The 12,557-nt window shown below is 39.5% G+C and overlaps 3 protein-coding genes and 1 long non-coding RNA gene across 5 annotated transcripts; 1 reads left to right on the top strand and 3 right to left on the bottom strand.

Moving 5' to 3' along the window:
- The first annotated feature begins 2,187 nt into the window (after positions 1 to 2,187).
- On the top strand, positions 2,188 to 3,752 carry LOC141597455 (uncharacterized). The gene is made up of 2 exons (XR_012522784.1): positions 2,188 to 2,284; positions 3,190 to 3,752. It is a non-coding gene; the product is annotated as an uncharacterized LOC141597455 (long non-coding RNA).
- LOC141597452 (heptahelical transmembrane protein 1-like) lies at positions 3,702 to 5,916 on the bottom strand. Its single transcript, XM_074417919.1, has 4 exons — positions 5,533 to 5,916; positions 5,337 to 5,426; positions 4,841 to 4,898; positions 3,702 to 4,627 (listed from the first exon to the last, which is right to left on the bottom strand). Exons 1-4 carry the CDS (start codon positions 5,748 to 5,750, stop codon positions 3,956 to 3,958), a joined length of 1,038 nt encoding a protein of 345 aa, XP_074274020.1. The 5' UTR covers positions 5,751 to 5,916; the 3' UTR covers positions 3,702 to 3,955.
- A 548-nt stretch (positions 5,917 to 6,464) lies between these two features.
- LOC141597454 (putative 3-beta-hydroxysteroid-Delta(8),Delta(7)-isomerase) lies at positions 6,465 to 8,137 on the bottom strand. The gene is made up of 3 exons (XM_074417920.1): positions 7,356 to 8,137; positions 6,919 to 7,065; positions 6,465 to 6,846 (listed from the first exon to the last, which is right to left on the bottom strand). Exons 1-3 carry the CDS (start codon positions 7,489 to 7,491, stop codon positions 6,470 to 6,472), a joined length of 660 nt encoding a protein of 219 aa, XP_074274021.1. The 5' UTR covers positions 7,492 to 8,137; the 3' UTR covers positions 6,465 to 6,469.
- Positions 8,138 to 8,221: 84 nt separating this feature from the next.
- LOC141597451 (eukaryotic translation initiation factor 3 subunit C-like) lies at positions 8,222 to 12,307 on the bottom strand. Of its 2 annotated transcripts, none has more exons than XM_074417918.1 (4): positions 12,114 to 12,307; positions 11,765 to 11,863; positions 9,890 to 11,674; positions 8,222 to 9,413 (listed from the first exon to the last, which is right to left on the bottom strand). In XM_074417918.1, exons 2-4 carry the CDS (start codon positions 11,783 to 11,785, stop codon positions 8,490 to 8,492), a joined length of 2,730 nt encoding a protein of 909 aa, XP_074274019.1. In that variant the 5' UTR covers positions 11,786 to 11,863; positions 12,114 to 12,307; the 3' UTR covers positions 8,222 to 8,489. The 2 variants fall into 2 exon arrangements, with proteins under 2 accessions (XP_074274019.1, XP_074274018.1); XM_074417917.1 differs by having other exon boundaries at positions 11,765 to 11,818; positions 12,114 to 12,243.
- Between the last annotated feature and the right edge of the window lie 250 nt (positions 12,308 to 12,557).

Raw genomic sequence — 12,557 nt, 5'->3', positions numbered from 1 at the left:
ATCCAAGACCCCTCGGCGGCGAGTCAATACGCCCGCCGCCGCCATAGGTATCTCGGCCGAGGGGTAGATCAGTCTTTCCACCTGCTAGCCACTTGGCCACTTGGCCATTACGTGACAAAAGGTGAAAGTCTATAAATACTCCTCAACCTTCATTGAGGAAAGGATCCCACAACTAAAACCTAAATACGCTATTCATCTGGTAATATCTCCCTTATCTCTCCACAATACGTATCTAGCCAAGTAACACGAGCCTTAATCCTTTAAGTTTATCGACTTGAGCGTCGGAGTGAGTACGCTTGGCACACGGCCCAAGCCCTCGCCTTCGTTCATTGTTGCAGGAGAGGCCGAGAGGGACGATAGAAGCAAGAAGGGTTCAACTCAAGACATTATTCTACAAGCCACGGGTGGTAACTAATAACTGCTCTGGAAATTACACCCGGAACACTAATATACAAACTTATTTACATACAAACATCATCCCAACAATAAATAAACGTCTTTAAGGTTCATCACATGATCCACTAAACTACTTATTCTCTCACATTCTCTCTCCACAAAACCTCAACACGCATGTCTAAACGGGTTTGTAGACACATCATCTTACAAACCTATTGACAAATCTCTATTACTAGTAGGGGTGGGCATAATTCGGTCCGGACCGGAATCTACTAGACCGGAACTGGAATTAAAAATTCCGATCCGGTCCCCGTTCAACATTTTTAAAGATTTCGGTTTTCGGTCCGGTCTTGGACGCGAAAGACCGAAATTATTGTATTTTTTATTTTTTTTAAAAATATTATATAAAAAAACAAGTATACGCCTATTTAATCCGATCCAATCGGTCCAGTTTTTTTTGGACCGGAACTTGAAAAAGAGGGTATCTAAAAATAATTCCGGTCCAACGATCCGATCCGGTCTTGGACTAGAATTTTAATTCCGATCGGGTCTCCTGTCCATGATTTTTTTAGATTTCGGTTCCGGTCCAGTTCTCCGGACCGATGAACAGCCAGTCAACCACTAGTGCCCTAAGGAAGCAAACCCTGATCTGTGTTGTCAGCTCATACATACATTTGACTAGGGATGTCATTGGGACGGGGATATAAGCTCCCCCTGTACCCGTACCCACCAAGAAAAACTTGTACCCATCCTCGCTCCACCACCCGTGGCGGGTACAAATTTCCAAAACCATCCCCGCCCCAGCGGGTAAAAATATAAAACTGTACCCGCCCCGTTTACCCATTAACCCGCTAGACCATAATTTTATTCGATAATTTTTTTTTGTAAAAGTTGGTTTAATCACTATTAATTTTCATTTTTTTATTTTATCTTTATAATTTTAATTTTTAACCAAATAAATTAGTAAAAACTTTATAAAATAGCTATTATTATCATTATATCTTAATTATAACTAAATACGATTTATAAAATTATCATAATCCTACTAATTTTTTTAATGATTGGCAGGTAGGCGGGGTATTAGATGGGGAAGATGCGAAATCCATCCCCGCCCTGCCGCTCATGACCCATGGCGGGTACAATTTTTGTAACCGCACCCGCCAAAGCTCTACCCATCCCGCCCCAACTGGGGCCGGGTGCGGGGTGGTACCCACTTGTACCCACCCCGTTGACATCCCTACATTTGACATTTCATTATTTGAATGGATCCATGTCCCAAGTCCCACCCTTTTTGGTTTGAGTTGGTCTTGCTTAAGACGGGTCGAATATTGAAACGGGTAGTTACACTCACAAAACAAATAGAGGGGACAAGGTGGGGACACCCCCATGTGCCTCCCACTATCCTCCAAATGGGCATTTTGTCTCACAAAATGGTATCCGTCTACAATTTCAGACGGATACTGCCGGTCTTAAGTAAGAATTTGTGTTTTGGTTTTGGTAGCATCTCAAGGATGATTCGTGTTAGTATGTATTGTAGCCTTGTAGGAGTAGCACTGTAGCCAATTCATGGACTATACAACCAGTTGTATATGTTGTACGGTGTAGAATCTGAGCTTTGTGATAAAGTATCCGAGCTTTATGTTAAAGAATATGAGCTTTATTAAAAAGTATTGAACTCATCAATTTACACATTAAAAACATGAACTTTAAAGTAAATTTCGGAAAGTTAATACATATGTTCTCGTATTCTTATACTCATTGGTTACGCTTGTCTTGACAACCTGTTGGATGTATAATCCTATTTGTGCACTGTAGCAGCATGTATCTTGAATCATGATTGATCCACCATTTCCGTAATTGTATTGTATCCAACTCTTTATTCTTCAAGGTAAGGTATCTTGTTCCTTTCCCTTTTATTGCTTTGATTTTGTAAATTTGTTTGTTTATTTAATTGCATTTAATGATGTATTGGATTGCCAATTATCTCGTTATCACATTTCACATTCCTACTCTCTTGATATTCAATTTTGGATGATTTGGATATTTTGGTATCATTCCATCCAGCTCTTATATTTTGATATACTCCCTACTGACTAGTTAGTTAGTTAGTTAGTTATATTCTTCCTTCCTTCCTTCCACGGGAATTGATTTGATTGACTACTACTAGGAATTAGGAATTACTGTAGGAATTAGGATGGTGTTATAGAATGAATACGGATGACTGTATACTATTTTACTATGAAGTATTCAAGTTTCAACCAATTTACCTGTTTTCTAGATTACATTAAATATATATGGGATTCTTTTGTCAGTAATGTCCTCATCTGAATTCGTTGTTTGGCTATGTGCCTGTATTTCTACGGGTACACACTTGTACGCTGTACTCTTAAGTTCCTTCAAAGTTGTGTACAACTTCGTCTGCTAGGAAGTACTAAGTTATTGTTTTAATCACTTGAACAAAGCTGTCGGTGAATGGATAGTGTTAGTTGCAGAGGATGCCAAAGTTTCGGATATCACAATTGTCTCTGCCTCTTTTTCATTGTTGGTCATCAAAAAATGTCATTGGATTTTTAACTCAGAGGTAAGACTAAGCAAAAGGCCCTCCTTACCCAACATATGTGGGAACCTTTGAGGCAATGGGGTAAACTTGTTGACATTTGACACTTTGACAACACCTTATAAGCAGCTATAGACTGCTGGCTTCTATATTATAGGGGGAAGTTGTGAAGAACGCTTTTTTTACTACATGAATATAAAACGCCATTTCTTTTGACATTATTCATATATTTTCAGGGGGAAGTTGTACCTTTTAAATCGTATCTACACAGATACACAACTCCGTATGCTGCTTCTGGTAGCAGTAATCCTCTTTGGTATGCTATTCGCCGTGCATCTGCCCATGTTATTGTGCTTTCCAGCTACTCTCCCTTTGGTAAGCTCTTACCATATTGCATCTATTCAATTGGAACCTGTAATGAACAATCTCAACTAGAAATTATTTCAAGCTGGAAAAAAAAAAAAAGAATTACTGAGCTATCAGCTGATAGAAAGCCTTGCCTTTTGCAATGGATTTTTAAGACCATTCTTTGATCATTGAGATATGCCATTGTTAAAGGAATGATAGAACTTTCAGATGTGGAAGAAGTGACTTATATGCTTTGTTTTTTTCGTGGAGGGGAGGGGGGTGTTGAACTAGCTGGAGCAGTTGAATCACTGAACCAGCTTGATACAACTCTGATTCCCGCTATTGGTCCCTGAGATACTGACAGCCTACATAATGCTTCTTGTAATTTGCTCGATCAATGTATAGATACAACTTTCAAACTTTGGTTATTATGGAGTAACATTCTTGTTTTTCTGTAATGTTATTACTACAGTGATTTTGATAAAAACATACCAAAAGTACTTCGTAATATGAATTACTGAGCTACTCATTAGCCATAGCCATGAATATCACAACAATGAAATAAATTAGCCTCTATCTACAAATCCTAAAAGAATTCCTTATATATATATATATATAAAATCAATCCTTAATGATGGCAAGTTGTCGACATTGTCAGCATCCAACCTGGTCTCTGTACTCCATCAAAACCAAAGCAGCACCATAATGAGTCAGTGCGCCCATGACCACAAACACATGGAAAATCTGATGGCTGTGTCCAACAAGGTCAAACCAGCCCGGCTTCCATCTCTCGGGGATCCTGCTCACATAGAACCCGGTCCCTATCAGATAAGATAAGGCCATGCCACCTTCATATGCCAGGGTCAGATTTCGTCTAGGATTAGTCCAGTTCAAGACACAGGCATGAATAGCCGGGATTAGTCCAAATAGGCCCATGCATACGAAAAGGACGGCTCGGAAAGCCCTCCATTTGCCAGAGGAAAGGGTCGGGGAGAGTAGGGTGGCGATAGTGAAAGCGCCAAAGATTGAGATTCCACTGAGGTATACGATTTGCCAGACAGGCTGACACTGGAAGATATAGTACATGGCCGGGAAAAAGGAAGTAATGATCATGACGGTGATTCCAGAGTAGTCCATGCGTAGGAGCCACAGGTTTAGGTGGTGGGAATGGCAACAGAAGAGATGGCAGATGCTGCTTGATAGAAGGCAGAACATAGAGCCGCTTAAGTAGACATAAAACGGCCACCTTGCTGCGGCTTCCATTGGGTGAGTTTGATCCACTCCTTGATGTGTTACGTGCTTCAAATTTATCAATTTTGTCATGTCCTGAAACTCCTTGTGTTTAATTGTAGATAAAAAAAGGATGTAGTGATGTACTGGCTGCTGTTATGTTACTTACTCCGATATATATAATATATCACATGTCGTATGCGTGTCTTATATGAAATCACACTTAGACAAGCGAAGGCATGAAAATTATTCCAGGGTAACATATACTCGTATTAGTTGTTGAATTCAGTGTTTGGATATGGAATTTACCGTTAAGAAATGAGTGGAATCATGCGACGAATTTGTCCCCAACCCCGAAGGAGAGGTCCTGAAACAGGATTGGGGTGCTTCAATGAGAATAAACAATAAGGGAGTGAATACAAATCCCTACATACAATGGCATGAATAAAAAAAAGTAGGGAGTCCCACATCTTGTGTGCAGCATTTAACTATTTCGTCATGCATTTTAGTTGCTACCGCTTAATAACCATGAATAAACGCATCAGTAATGACTTTATCAGCTAAGTTAGTGGACATATGCATGTTGGATTCTTTCTTACTTTAGATTTTCATACTAATTAAACTACCTAGCAGGTATACCTAGCTTGTAAGACCAACAACTACAAATGAGTGTCTCCTCTACTTGATGTGGTTTACCAAACCCAGGTATTAGAGTAAAGAGTATTAGGTCAACTTTGTAGCATCAAGAAAGCAAGCTACTTAGATGGTTGATAGTTGATGCATAAAATGGAAACAAGTAAAATACCTGAAGAATCCAAAGAGATGAAGTGCTTGTGAAAGATGGGCAGCATTAACAACAGTCAATCCCACAAACAGAAGAAGCCCTAGTAAATGTCTATATTCATTCAATATTAAAACCAGAACCCAACATTAGGATACACTCAAATCAATCCAATTAAAATCAATTAGATGATAAAAAAAAGGTAGAAAGAGATAGATACGTCCAGATGTTGAGAGTTTCATTATGGCACTGAAACAAGCTGAAAAAAGCATGCTTGAGAGACCATTCAGCTCTGTAGTAGTTGTGAATGAACTCATTATCTTTCATGTATTGCGGCAACTCATCGTAGCTCACCAGTTTCCTACCTGTCTTGTGTTTTCCGATCTTGCCGTTTTCCATTTTGGTTGTGTTTATGAAAACAAAAGGTTCCAATTTCATGGAATGCCCGGATAAAAGGCAAGTATTTCTATGTTTGGGTTGTATCTTGTATGTATGTAGTTGGAATAATATTAGAGAGGAGAGGAGAGGTGTGAATGTGTGATGCTATGTTTAACTGCAATGAAAGAGGCAGCCAGCAAGCATTTAATTTAATTTCAGAGTATGAGAGTATTAATAGTTTGTTGTTGAGTGTTTGATTCATTTACAGTTTTTGCTGACCTAATCAAAGCATTCCCCAAGAGTTAGGTCACCAAATTTAATATTAATAATAATAATAAAAATTCAAATAAATATTGCATATTAGCTACTACGGAGACTTGTAGACTTGTAGCAACCTCCCTCACCTACTTGTTTGCATTCCTCGTTAGTCAGTCCATCAATATTAGCTAGCTACTGTATATCTTCTTAATTCACTTGTACTAGTTTATTGCAAAATTACATTTAATCTTTCTACCATAATTCTCATTCAAAATCGTGCAGCAGTCACGATTTCATCTGTCTCTTTCCCTTAAATGCGTCAGATTTCAACTTTGGAGGTGGGGTCAATTGTTCAACCCTCTACTTTTAGTTTCGCATTTCTATTTATACTGAAATCTTTAATGTTTGTTTAACTCGACCCAATTTCATTTATGGTACTGCTCAACTTCTTAAGTGACACAAAATGATACAATAACAGATGGAAGATGAAACAATACAAGTAGTAGACAGTAGTAGTAAAATCAAAGGGATTTGGTCTTGTTTGTGGAATTTATGGTGTTACAGAATTGGCAAATATTTATCCAACTTCGGATGGATATGAGTGTTGGTATGATTACCCAAGATGCATTTGCTCCTATGAAGTATGCGTAATAGTAATACCGACTTGCTGCAAAATGGTTCCCTTCGTAAAAGGCTGTCCCAAAGTACATTGCACAACCATAGAGTTGCCCTAGAGATACCGCCAACTGGAGTACATCACTGTATGACCTGTGCTTTGCTATCGCGTACACCGCTAATAGAGACGCCGGACCCTCTACAACCGCTGTTATTCCTTCTATAAGGACTGTTGCACCATCCCTACCAGCATATCTCGAATCACCCTTGCTGTACTCTTTCCCTGTACAACCCCTAAATTAATCTCCCACTTATTTCACTTATTATTAAGATAATAGTGAGTGAAAAGACTTACAGATTTCAGCCAAGTAATTTCCAGTTTTATCCTTGAAGAATTCGGGAGCGAAAACAAAGTATCCCTCCACGATTATATGGATTAGGGCAGTAAACACCCACCAACATATTAGCAACCTTTCCATTTTCGTTGTCTTTGAAACCAACCCTGTAGTAGGCAGCGAATACAGTGGTGAACCAACAAATGCAGTCTTAAGCACAAGTATCCCATTTTAAATTCATAATCTAATTATAAGTTGTATCTACTTGTTTGCCAATTGTACTTGTTTCTTTGGGTTACATTAAGAATGAAGCTGCAGATCGGCGTTAGTCGTTAAGTAGTTAACAGTTTTGCATTTTGACACATTCACAGATGTCTACATATTCTAGAGGACAATCCTGTCCCTGGCACAATCATATGAGGTGACGATAAAAAAAAAAAAAAAAAAAAAGAGTTACCCGGGATGATCCAGGAGAGGGAGAAAACAACGAGTGTGGCGACAGCAAAAAGAAGCAGAATGGTTGAACTTGAAAGAAGATTAGGCACGAAACCAGGTAGGCTTAGATCATTTGGAGCGTAAGGGTGAGCATCCATGGTTGTTCACTGCCTAGTCACTTAGTTACTTAGTGTAAAGATGAGAAGGTTGAAAATGAATGAAGAAGAAGAATACAATGAGGCAATTTAAAGCAGGAATGGAACATGTTGTAGTATTACGTAATACTATACCACTGCACTATGCAGTCTGCACTACTCCCATGATTTTAATTTATTCATAAAAGGTGATTAACTGATTGATTAATAATGTCTCTAAAAAAACATTACGGAGTATTAATTAATTGCATCTGACTCGTTATCCACAATCAACACCACAGATTTTTTGTTATTCAAATCTCCTCGCAAATCACGTTTTATCCTTTCCTTTTCAGCTCCTAATACTCTACAGGACTCACTGGCTGCTCTCTCTGTGTCCAAATCCGTGCAATGTAATCCATAAACCCAATATTCCGACTTTCTGCATGCCAAGCCTCAGCCATAATCTGTGCCCTTTCAGGATCCCCCGTCAATTCCTGAAAGCATTCCCGTATAAGACATTGCTTTTCAACAACAGCCTCATCCGTAGGTTTAAGGTCCGGGTGATCCTCATAAATACCAGCATTATTCTGATTTGGCAATTGAGAACCTGTACATACATACATACTACTTGGCAGCTCCATCTCAGCCCTTCTTCTAGTCTTCCATCTTACTATTGTATTGCATTCATAATACGGAATACTTTGTATTAATTCCAAATAAACATCAAAAATAAACATAACAGAAGAGGAAATAAAAGTATTAGTTGCCTGGTATGATCGAAAGCAATAGCTCGTGCTACAATATTGCGTCACTGCGACTTAACATAACCCAAAATTCAATAAATAAGCTTAAAAACATCTTAGCAGCGTATAACAAAGATTAAACTTTAATAAACCAAAATATGAAAAATACTCTAGCTTCACTATAACAGAACAAATTCAGGAAAACAGACTCAAACAAATGGCTTCAGATGCGTTACCCTTGAGGCAAAACTTTTCTTGTCACTTAACTCTAATTAATTAGCGGCCTCCGCGATTGAGACTAACCATTCGAGCCGACGAATCCATTTGTCCCCGCTGCGATCTACCATAAGAACCATTCCCCCTTGACTGATTACCCCGATCCCTTGAATACCCGCCAGACTGGAACTGTCCAGGAGTGAATGGCTTCCCTGAGCGGCTGCCTTGCCTGCCTTGAGAGTATGACTGATTGTCCTGCCACCTGTTACCACCACCGCCTGCCGCCACCGCGGCATAGTCGGGCCCATCCCGTCTCCTAAGAGGCAGCCCGTCTAATGAACCGCCGCCTAGCTTGGCCTCCATGGCCCGCTCGTTATTTTCAGCAAGAACCGAGAGTTTCTCAGTCAACTGGAAAGCCAAAGCCTGAAGTCTTGAGTGCTCGACTTCATGGAAGATGATGCAACGTGTTGGCTGGTCCCATGTGGCGTGAAGCTCCTCATTAACCATCATCTTGCTCACAATACAGTGAGTCTGAGTCTCAGATAGGTCAAACATCTTAGAAAGCTGATCTAAGCCTAGAGAAGTATAAGATGCAGCATACTTGAATAGGTAGGTTCTAAGGGCCTCCTCTTTGATCTCAGATTTCAGCATTTCTAGAACTTTCTCACGGTTCTTTAGAAGCTTCCACACATCGAGGGATGTGATGACATCATAAGCTTTCTGGAAGTCTCCAAGAGTGAGGGCTCGAGTAGCTGCCATGACGTGATCTCGAACATTCTCAGGTGGGCCAGTCAAAGTTTGTTTCTCACTAGTTTCAAGCAGTCTACGAAACGTCTTGCTGATGATTCTGCGCTTCACATCAAAGATGTTGGAGGCCATGTAGGGGACCTCAAGCAGCATTGCGCAAGTCAAATGAACCGCCTCCAACAGCTCAAGGTTGATGTGCATGTGGTATGGCATTTGACGTCTTCTTTCAAGCCTTTCCTGGTCAAAGTTGGCAGCAATAAAATGAGTACATCTACACGACAAAAGGCAAGTTAAAAGAGACGCAAGTAAAAAGAGAGGCCTTCGTATCTGTGCAAACACAAATAAGGTAGTATATCATTCCAGAACATAGATGTAGAAGCATCGATCAGACTTGATGTATGTGTTTAGCACAGAGATAGCACTAGATGTGTAGTTGTGTACCCAAATGGGACCCAATCTTTAACCAAGTACGCACAGAGAGAGTGAAAAAGGAATTATTACTAGTGAAACACAGGAAGTTTAATGGCAGTAGGAGATGCAGAGAGAATACAAGAGAGGCATAAAAGGGAGAGGCAGGAAGCCAAAATTTCCAAGGCGTTACACAGACCATTGCAAACTATTTAATCACACAACTCAGAGAGGAATCACAGTCCAACATATATTAAACAAATATGTTAAAAGCAAAGAACGGGAAAAAAAAAAAGGTGTTCTACCTGTTCAGGAGTCTTATCATGATAACGGCTTTGAGAAACTCCTTGAGCAAGTAACTCTCTGACTCTCCCAGCAGAATACAGTTCAGATAAGCAACTGTGTGCTTCAGAAATTAAGCCAACCCTGAAAGCACAGAGACCAAGCTGAGCCATAGCTCGATTGAACAATATCTGGGTTGAGATATCCAGCTGTTGAACTGTATCTTGAAGGTGGCTCATCAGAAGCAAATCCCGGGCAATCGAGAATTCATCCATAAGTGCATGGTTGTATATATCACAAAGCATAGCCCGGGCCTTCGTACGCTCATCTCCAGATTGGTAAATTAGAGAGACTAAGCTGTCCATCAAGTCCCTGCTGCTCTCTGGAAATGTTGGTTTGCGTGACACAAGCTCAGGAATTGCCACAAAGGAAGGGGGTCCCTTAAAATCATCGGCACCTTCTCCATTACTCTCCTCTTCAGATTGATCAGCTAATTTCCTCATTGCATCGTACACCCCTTGAGGCTTATAATACACAAATTCAACACGCTTCAGGGCTACTTTTGCAGCTGCTTTGAGATTTCCACTTCTCTCGGAATATTCCTGGACATTCTGTGCCAGTGCCAAAAAAATAGGCTCGTCCCTAAGCCTTTCAACATAGTCACGTGTATGTGGATCTATACACTGTAAGCTCTTGAAGAACTCAGCATCCAGTCTCTCAAGGAAGGCTACCAAGTTTCCCCAAACCCGAATTGTACCCTTATAGTCTTCACCCTTTTGAGTTTCGTTCTCCTCGGGCTCCACGGTATCATCAACCAGAATGTTGGTATACTGAGATAGAATGTCAAGTATAACAAGCATGTTCTGAACACATTTCTTCCACACATTTATCGGCATGTGGCCGCTGAGACTAGGGTTGATGTCAAACTGAGCAGACACAACACTAAAATAGATCTCAAGCTTTTGAGCAGGTGTCTTTGCAACCTTAGTCAAGAAGGTGAGCTGCTCCACAAGTTCCACTCTCCCAGTTCCCTTCCTACCACGTGCTGCAATAATTTCCTTAACCTTTTTGTTGACGATATCATACGTAATCTCACTAGGGTCTTTCATGAACTGCTTCTCCATAAGCTTATCTTTCTTTCCCAGCTGCTTTTGCCAATCATCACCCCCTACATCATTGTCATTCCCATGGCCATCATCATCCTCAGAGTCGGAACCCTTGATATCGGACTTTGTATCTGAAAGGTCATCGACATCATCTTCTTCCTCGTCGTCATCCTCCTCATCAGAGACAACTTCATCCTCAACCTCAGGATTTTCCCTATACTTGTTAATCTGATCTTCAAACTGCTTGTTGTTTTTCTTGAGGTTTTGCTTCATCTTATTCAAGGCCTTAGCATTACTGGTACTCATCTTTTTCTTAGCCTCTTTGTTGGACAAAGTCTCAGCAAGATAATCCTCCAACATAACCATAGCCTTGATATAGATAGTCGGGACCTTAGAGGTCTCGGCAACACGCATGACCTTTTCGAGCTGTTTATTAATTTTATCAAAGCATTCTTGGAGACTGACCCAGTCATTAATTTTCATAGCATTCTTCATCTGTTCGACGGTAGCAGACAGCTCTTGGAAACGCTTGTCCTTGGCAGAAACAATGACCCGCCTGTGGTCATCGGAGGCATCACTGTCACTGCCGTTCACTTCCAAGTACTTTCTGCCAGCAGCATCACCGGCAGCATCACGAGCAACTTCAATTTCTTCCTCAGATGCATAATCACTCAATTCCTCCTCCTCAGTGTCACTACCACCCTATAGACGAAAAAAACAAGTCAATAACACAGTTATAAAAGTTAAACTTGATTAGAAAGAAGTATTGAGTAAAATAAACAAGGAAGAAACCTGATTCCAGAAACGCGACATGTTGAGCAATGCAAGTTGAGGAGTTATGAATCACTGCACAGAATCAACCCCAGAAGTAATTACTCAATTAACGAATCCCTAAGTGTGAGCAGTAAATCAAACTAAAGCAATTGATAAAATACTAATTGGTGATGAAACTAGGTTAAACATGATTGATAAAGAGGGCTAGGGTTTGGATGAAAACACCAAAAAGGTGGAAGCTTTAATTATACCACAGAATACAAGAATAACAATAAGGGCAGCCGTATGTATCAAAGATTGACAATTTGAATATAAAACAACAACAACAACAACAACAACAACAACAACAACAAAACCCTAAAAATACCTGAAGGAGAAGGAGAAGGAGAAGGAGAGTGATGTTGAGGCAAACAAAGATTAGATCAGATTAAATTAGGGTGAACAAACAGCCTGCTTTGTCTTGAAATTTTTTGTGTGTCTTCTATTTTTTTATTTCGCAATCCCCCTACTATTAAAAGAATAAAATTTCTCTTAGTTAGCTAAATAAGGTAAGAAATAAAATTTTTTTCATCACATTATTATCTTTTCAAAGAATATATTCTTATAAATAAACTCTATTTTTTAAAATAAATTCATAATTATGATTTTTTCATTAAAATAATATTAAATTGATATTAAATTATAAAGTATAAGTTGCTAAAGTTTTCAATAATGCAATAATTATTACTGTAGAGAATAACTTGACACATGCTTATTATTACCTTCGTGACAAAAAAAAAAACATTCACTAAAAAAAATTCACAACTTAAAT

This window comes from Silene latifolia, chromosome 8 (genome assembly GCF_048544455.1).
Source record: "Silene latifolia isolate original U9 population chromosome 8, ASM4854445v1, whole genome shotgun sequence".
In the NCBI taxonomy this organism is placed as follows: Eukaryota; Viridiplantae; Streptophyta; class Magnoliopsida; order Caryophyllales; family Caryophyllaceae; genus Silene; species Silene latifolia.
This window is presented reverse-complemented; position numbering and strand designations above follow the sequence as displayed.

Bases quoted from the DNA above. Each gene is read 5' to 3' on its own strand.
- LOC141597452 (XM_074417919.1), bottom strand. From the start codon at position 5,750: ATGAAATTGGAACCTTTTGTTTTCATAAACACAACCAAAATGGAAAAC. The intron at 4,899-5,336 runs GTATTTTACTTG...ATCCTGTTTCAG, and splicing joins CATCTCTTTGGATTCTTCAG to GACCTCTCCTTCGGGGTTGG. The intron at 4,628-4,840 runs GTAAATTCCATA...AAGGAGTTTCAG, and splicing joins ATTCCACTCATTTCTTAACG to GACATGACAAAATTGATAAA.
- LOC141597454 (XM_074417920.1), bottom strand. From the start codon at position 7,491: ATGGATGCTCACCCTTACGCTCCAAATGATCTAAGCCTACCTGGTTTC. The intron at 7,066-7,355 runs GTAACTCTTTTT...TGCCTACTACAG, and splicing joins CCTCTCCTGGATCATCCCGG to GGTTGGTTTCAAAGACAACG. The intron at 6,847-6,918 runs GTAAGTCTTTTC...GGGGTTGTACAG, and splicing joins AAATTACTTGGCTGAAATCT to GGAAAGAGTACAGCAAGGGT.
- LOC141597451 (XM_074417918.1), bottom strand. From the start codon at position 11,785: ATGTCGCGTTTCTGGAATCAG. The intron at 11,675-11,764 runs GTTTCTTCCTTG...TTTCGTCTATAG, and splicing joins TGTCGCGTTTCTGGAATCAG to GGTGGTAGTGACACTGAGGA. The intron at 9,414-9,889 runs GTAGAACACCTT...AACTTTGACCAG, and splicing joins ATGATAAGACTCCTGAACAG to GAAAGGCTTGAAAGAAGACG.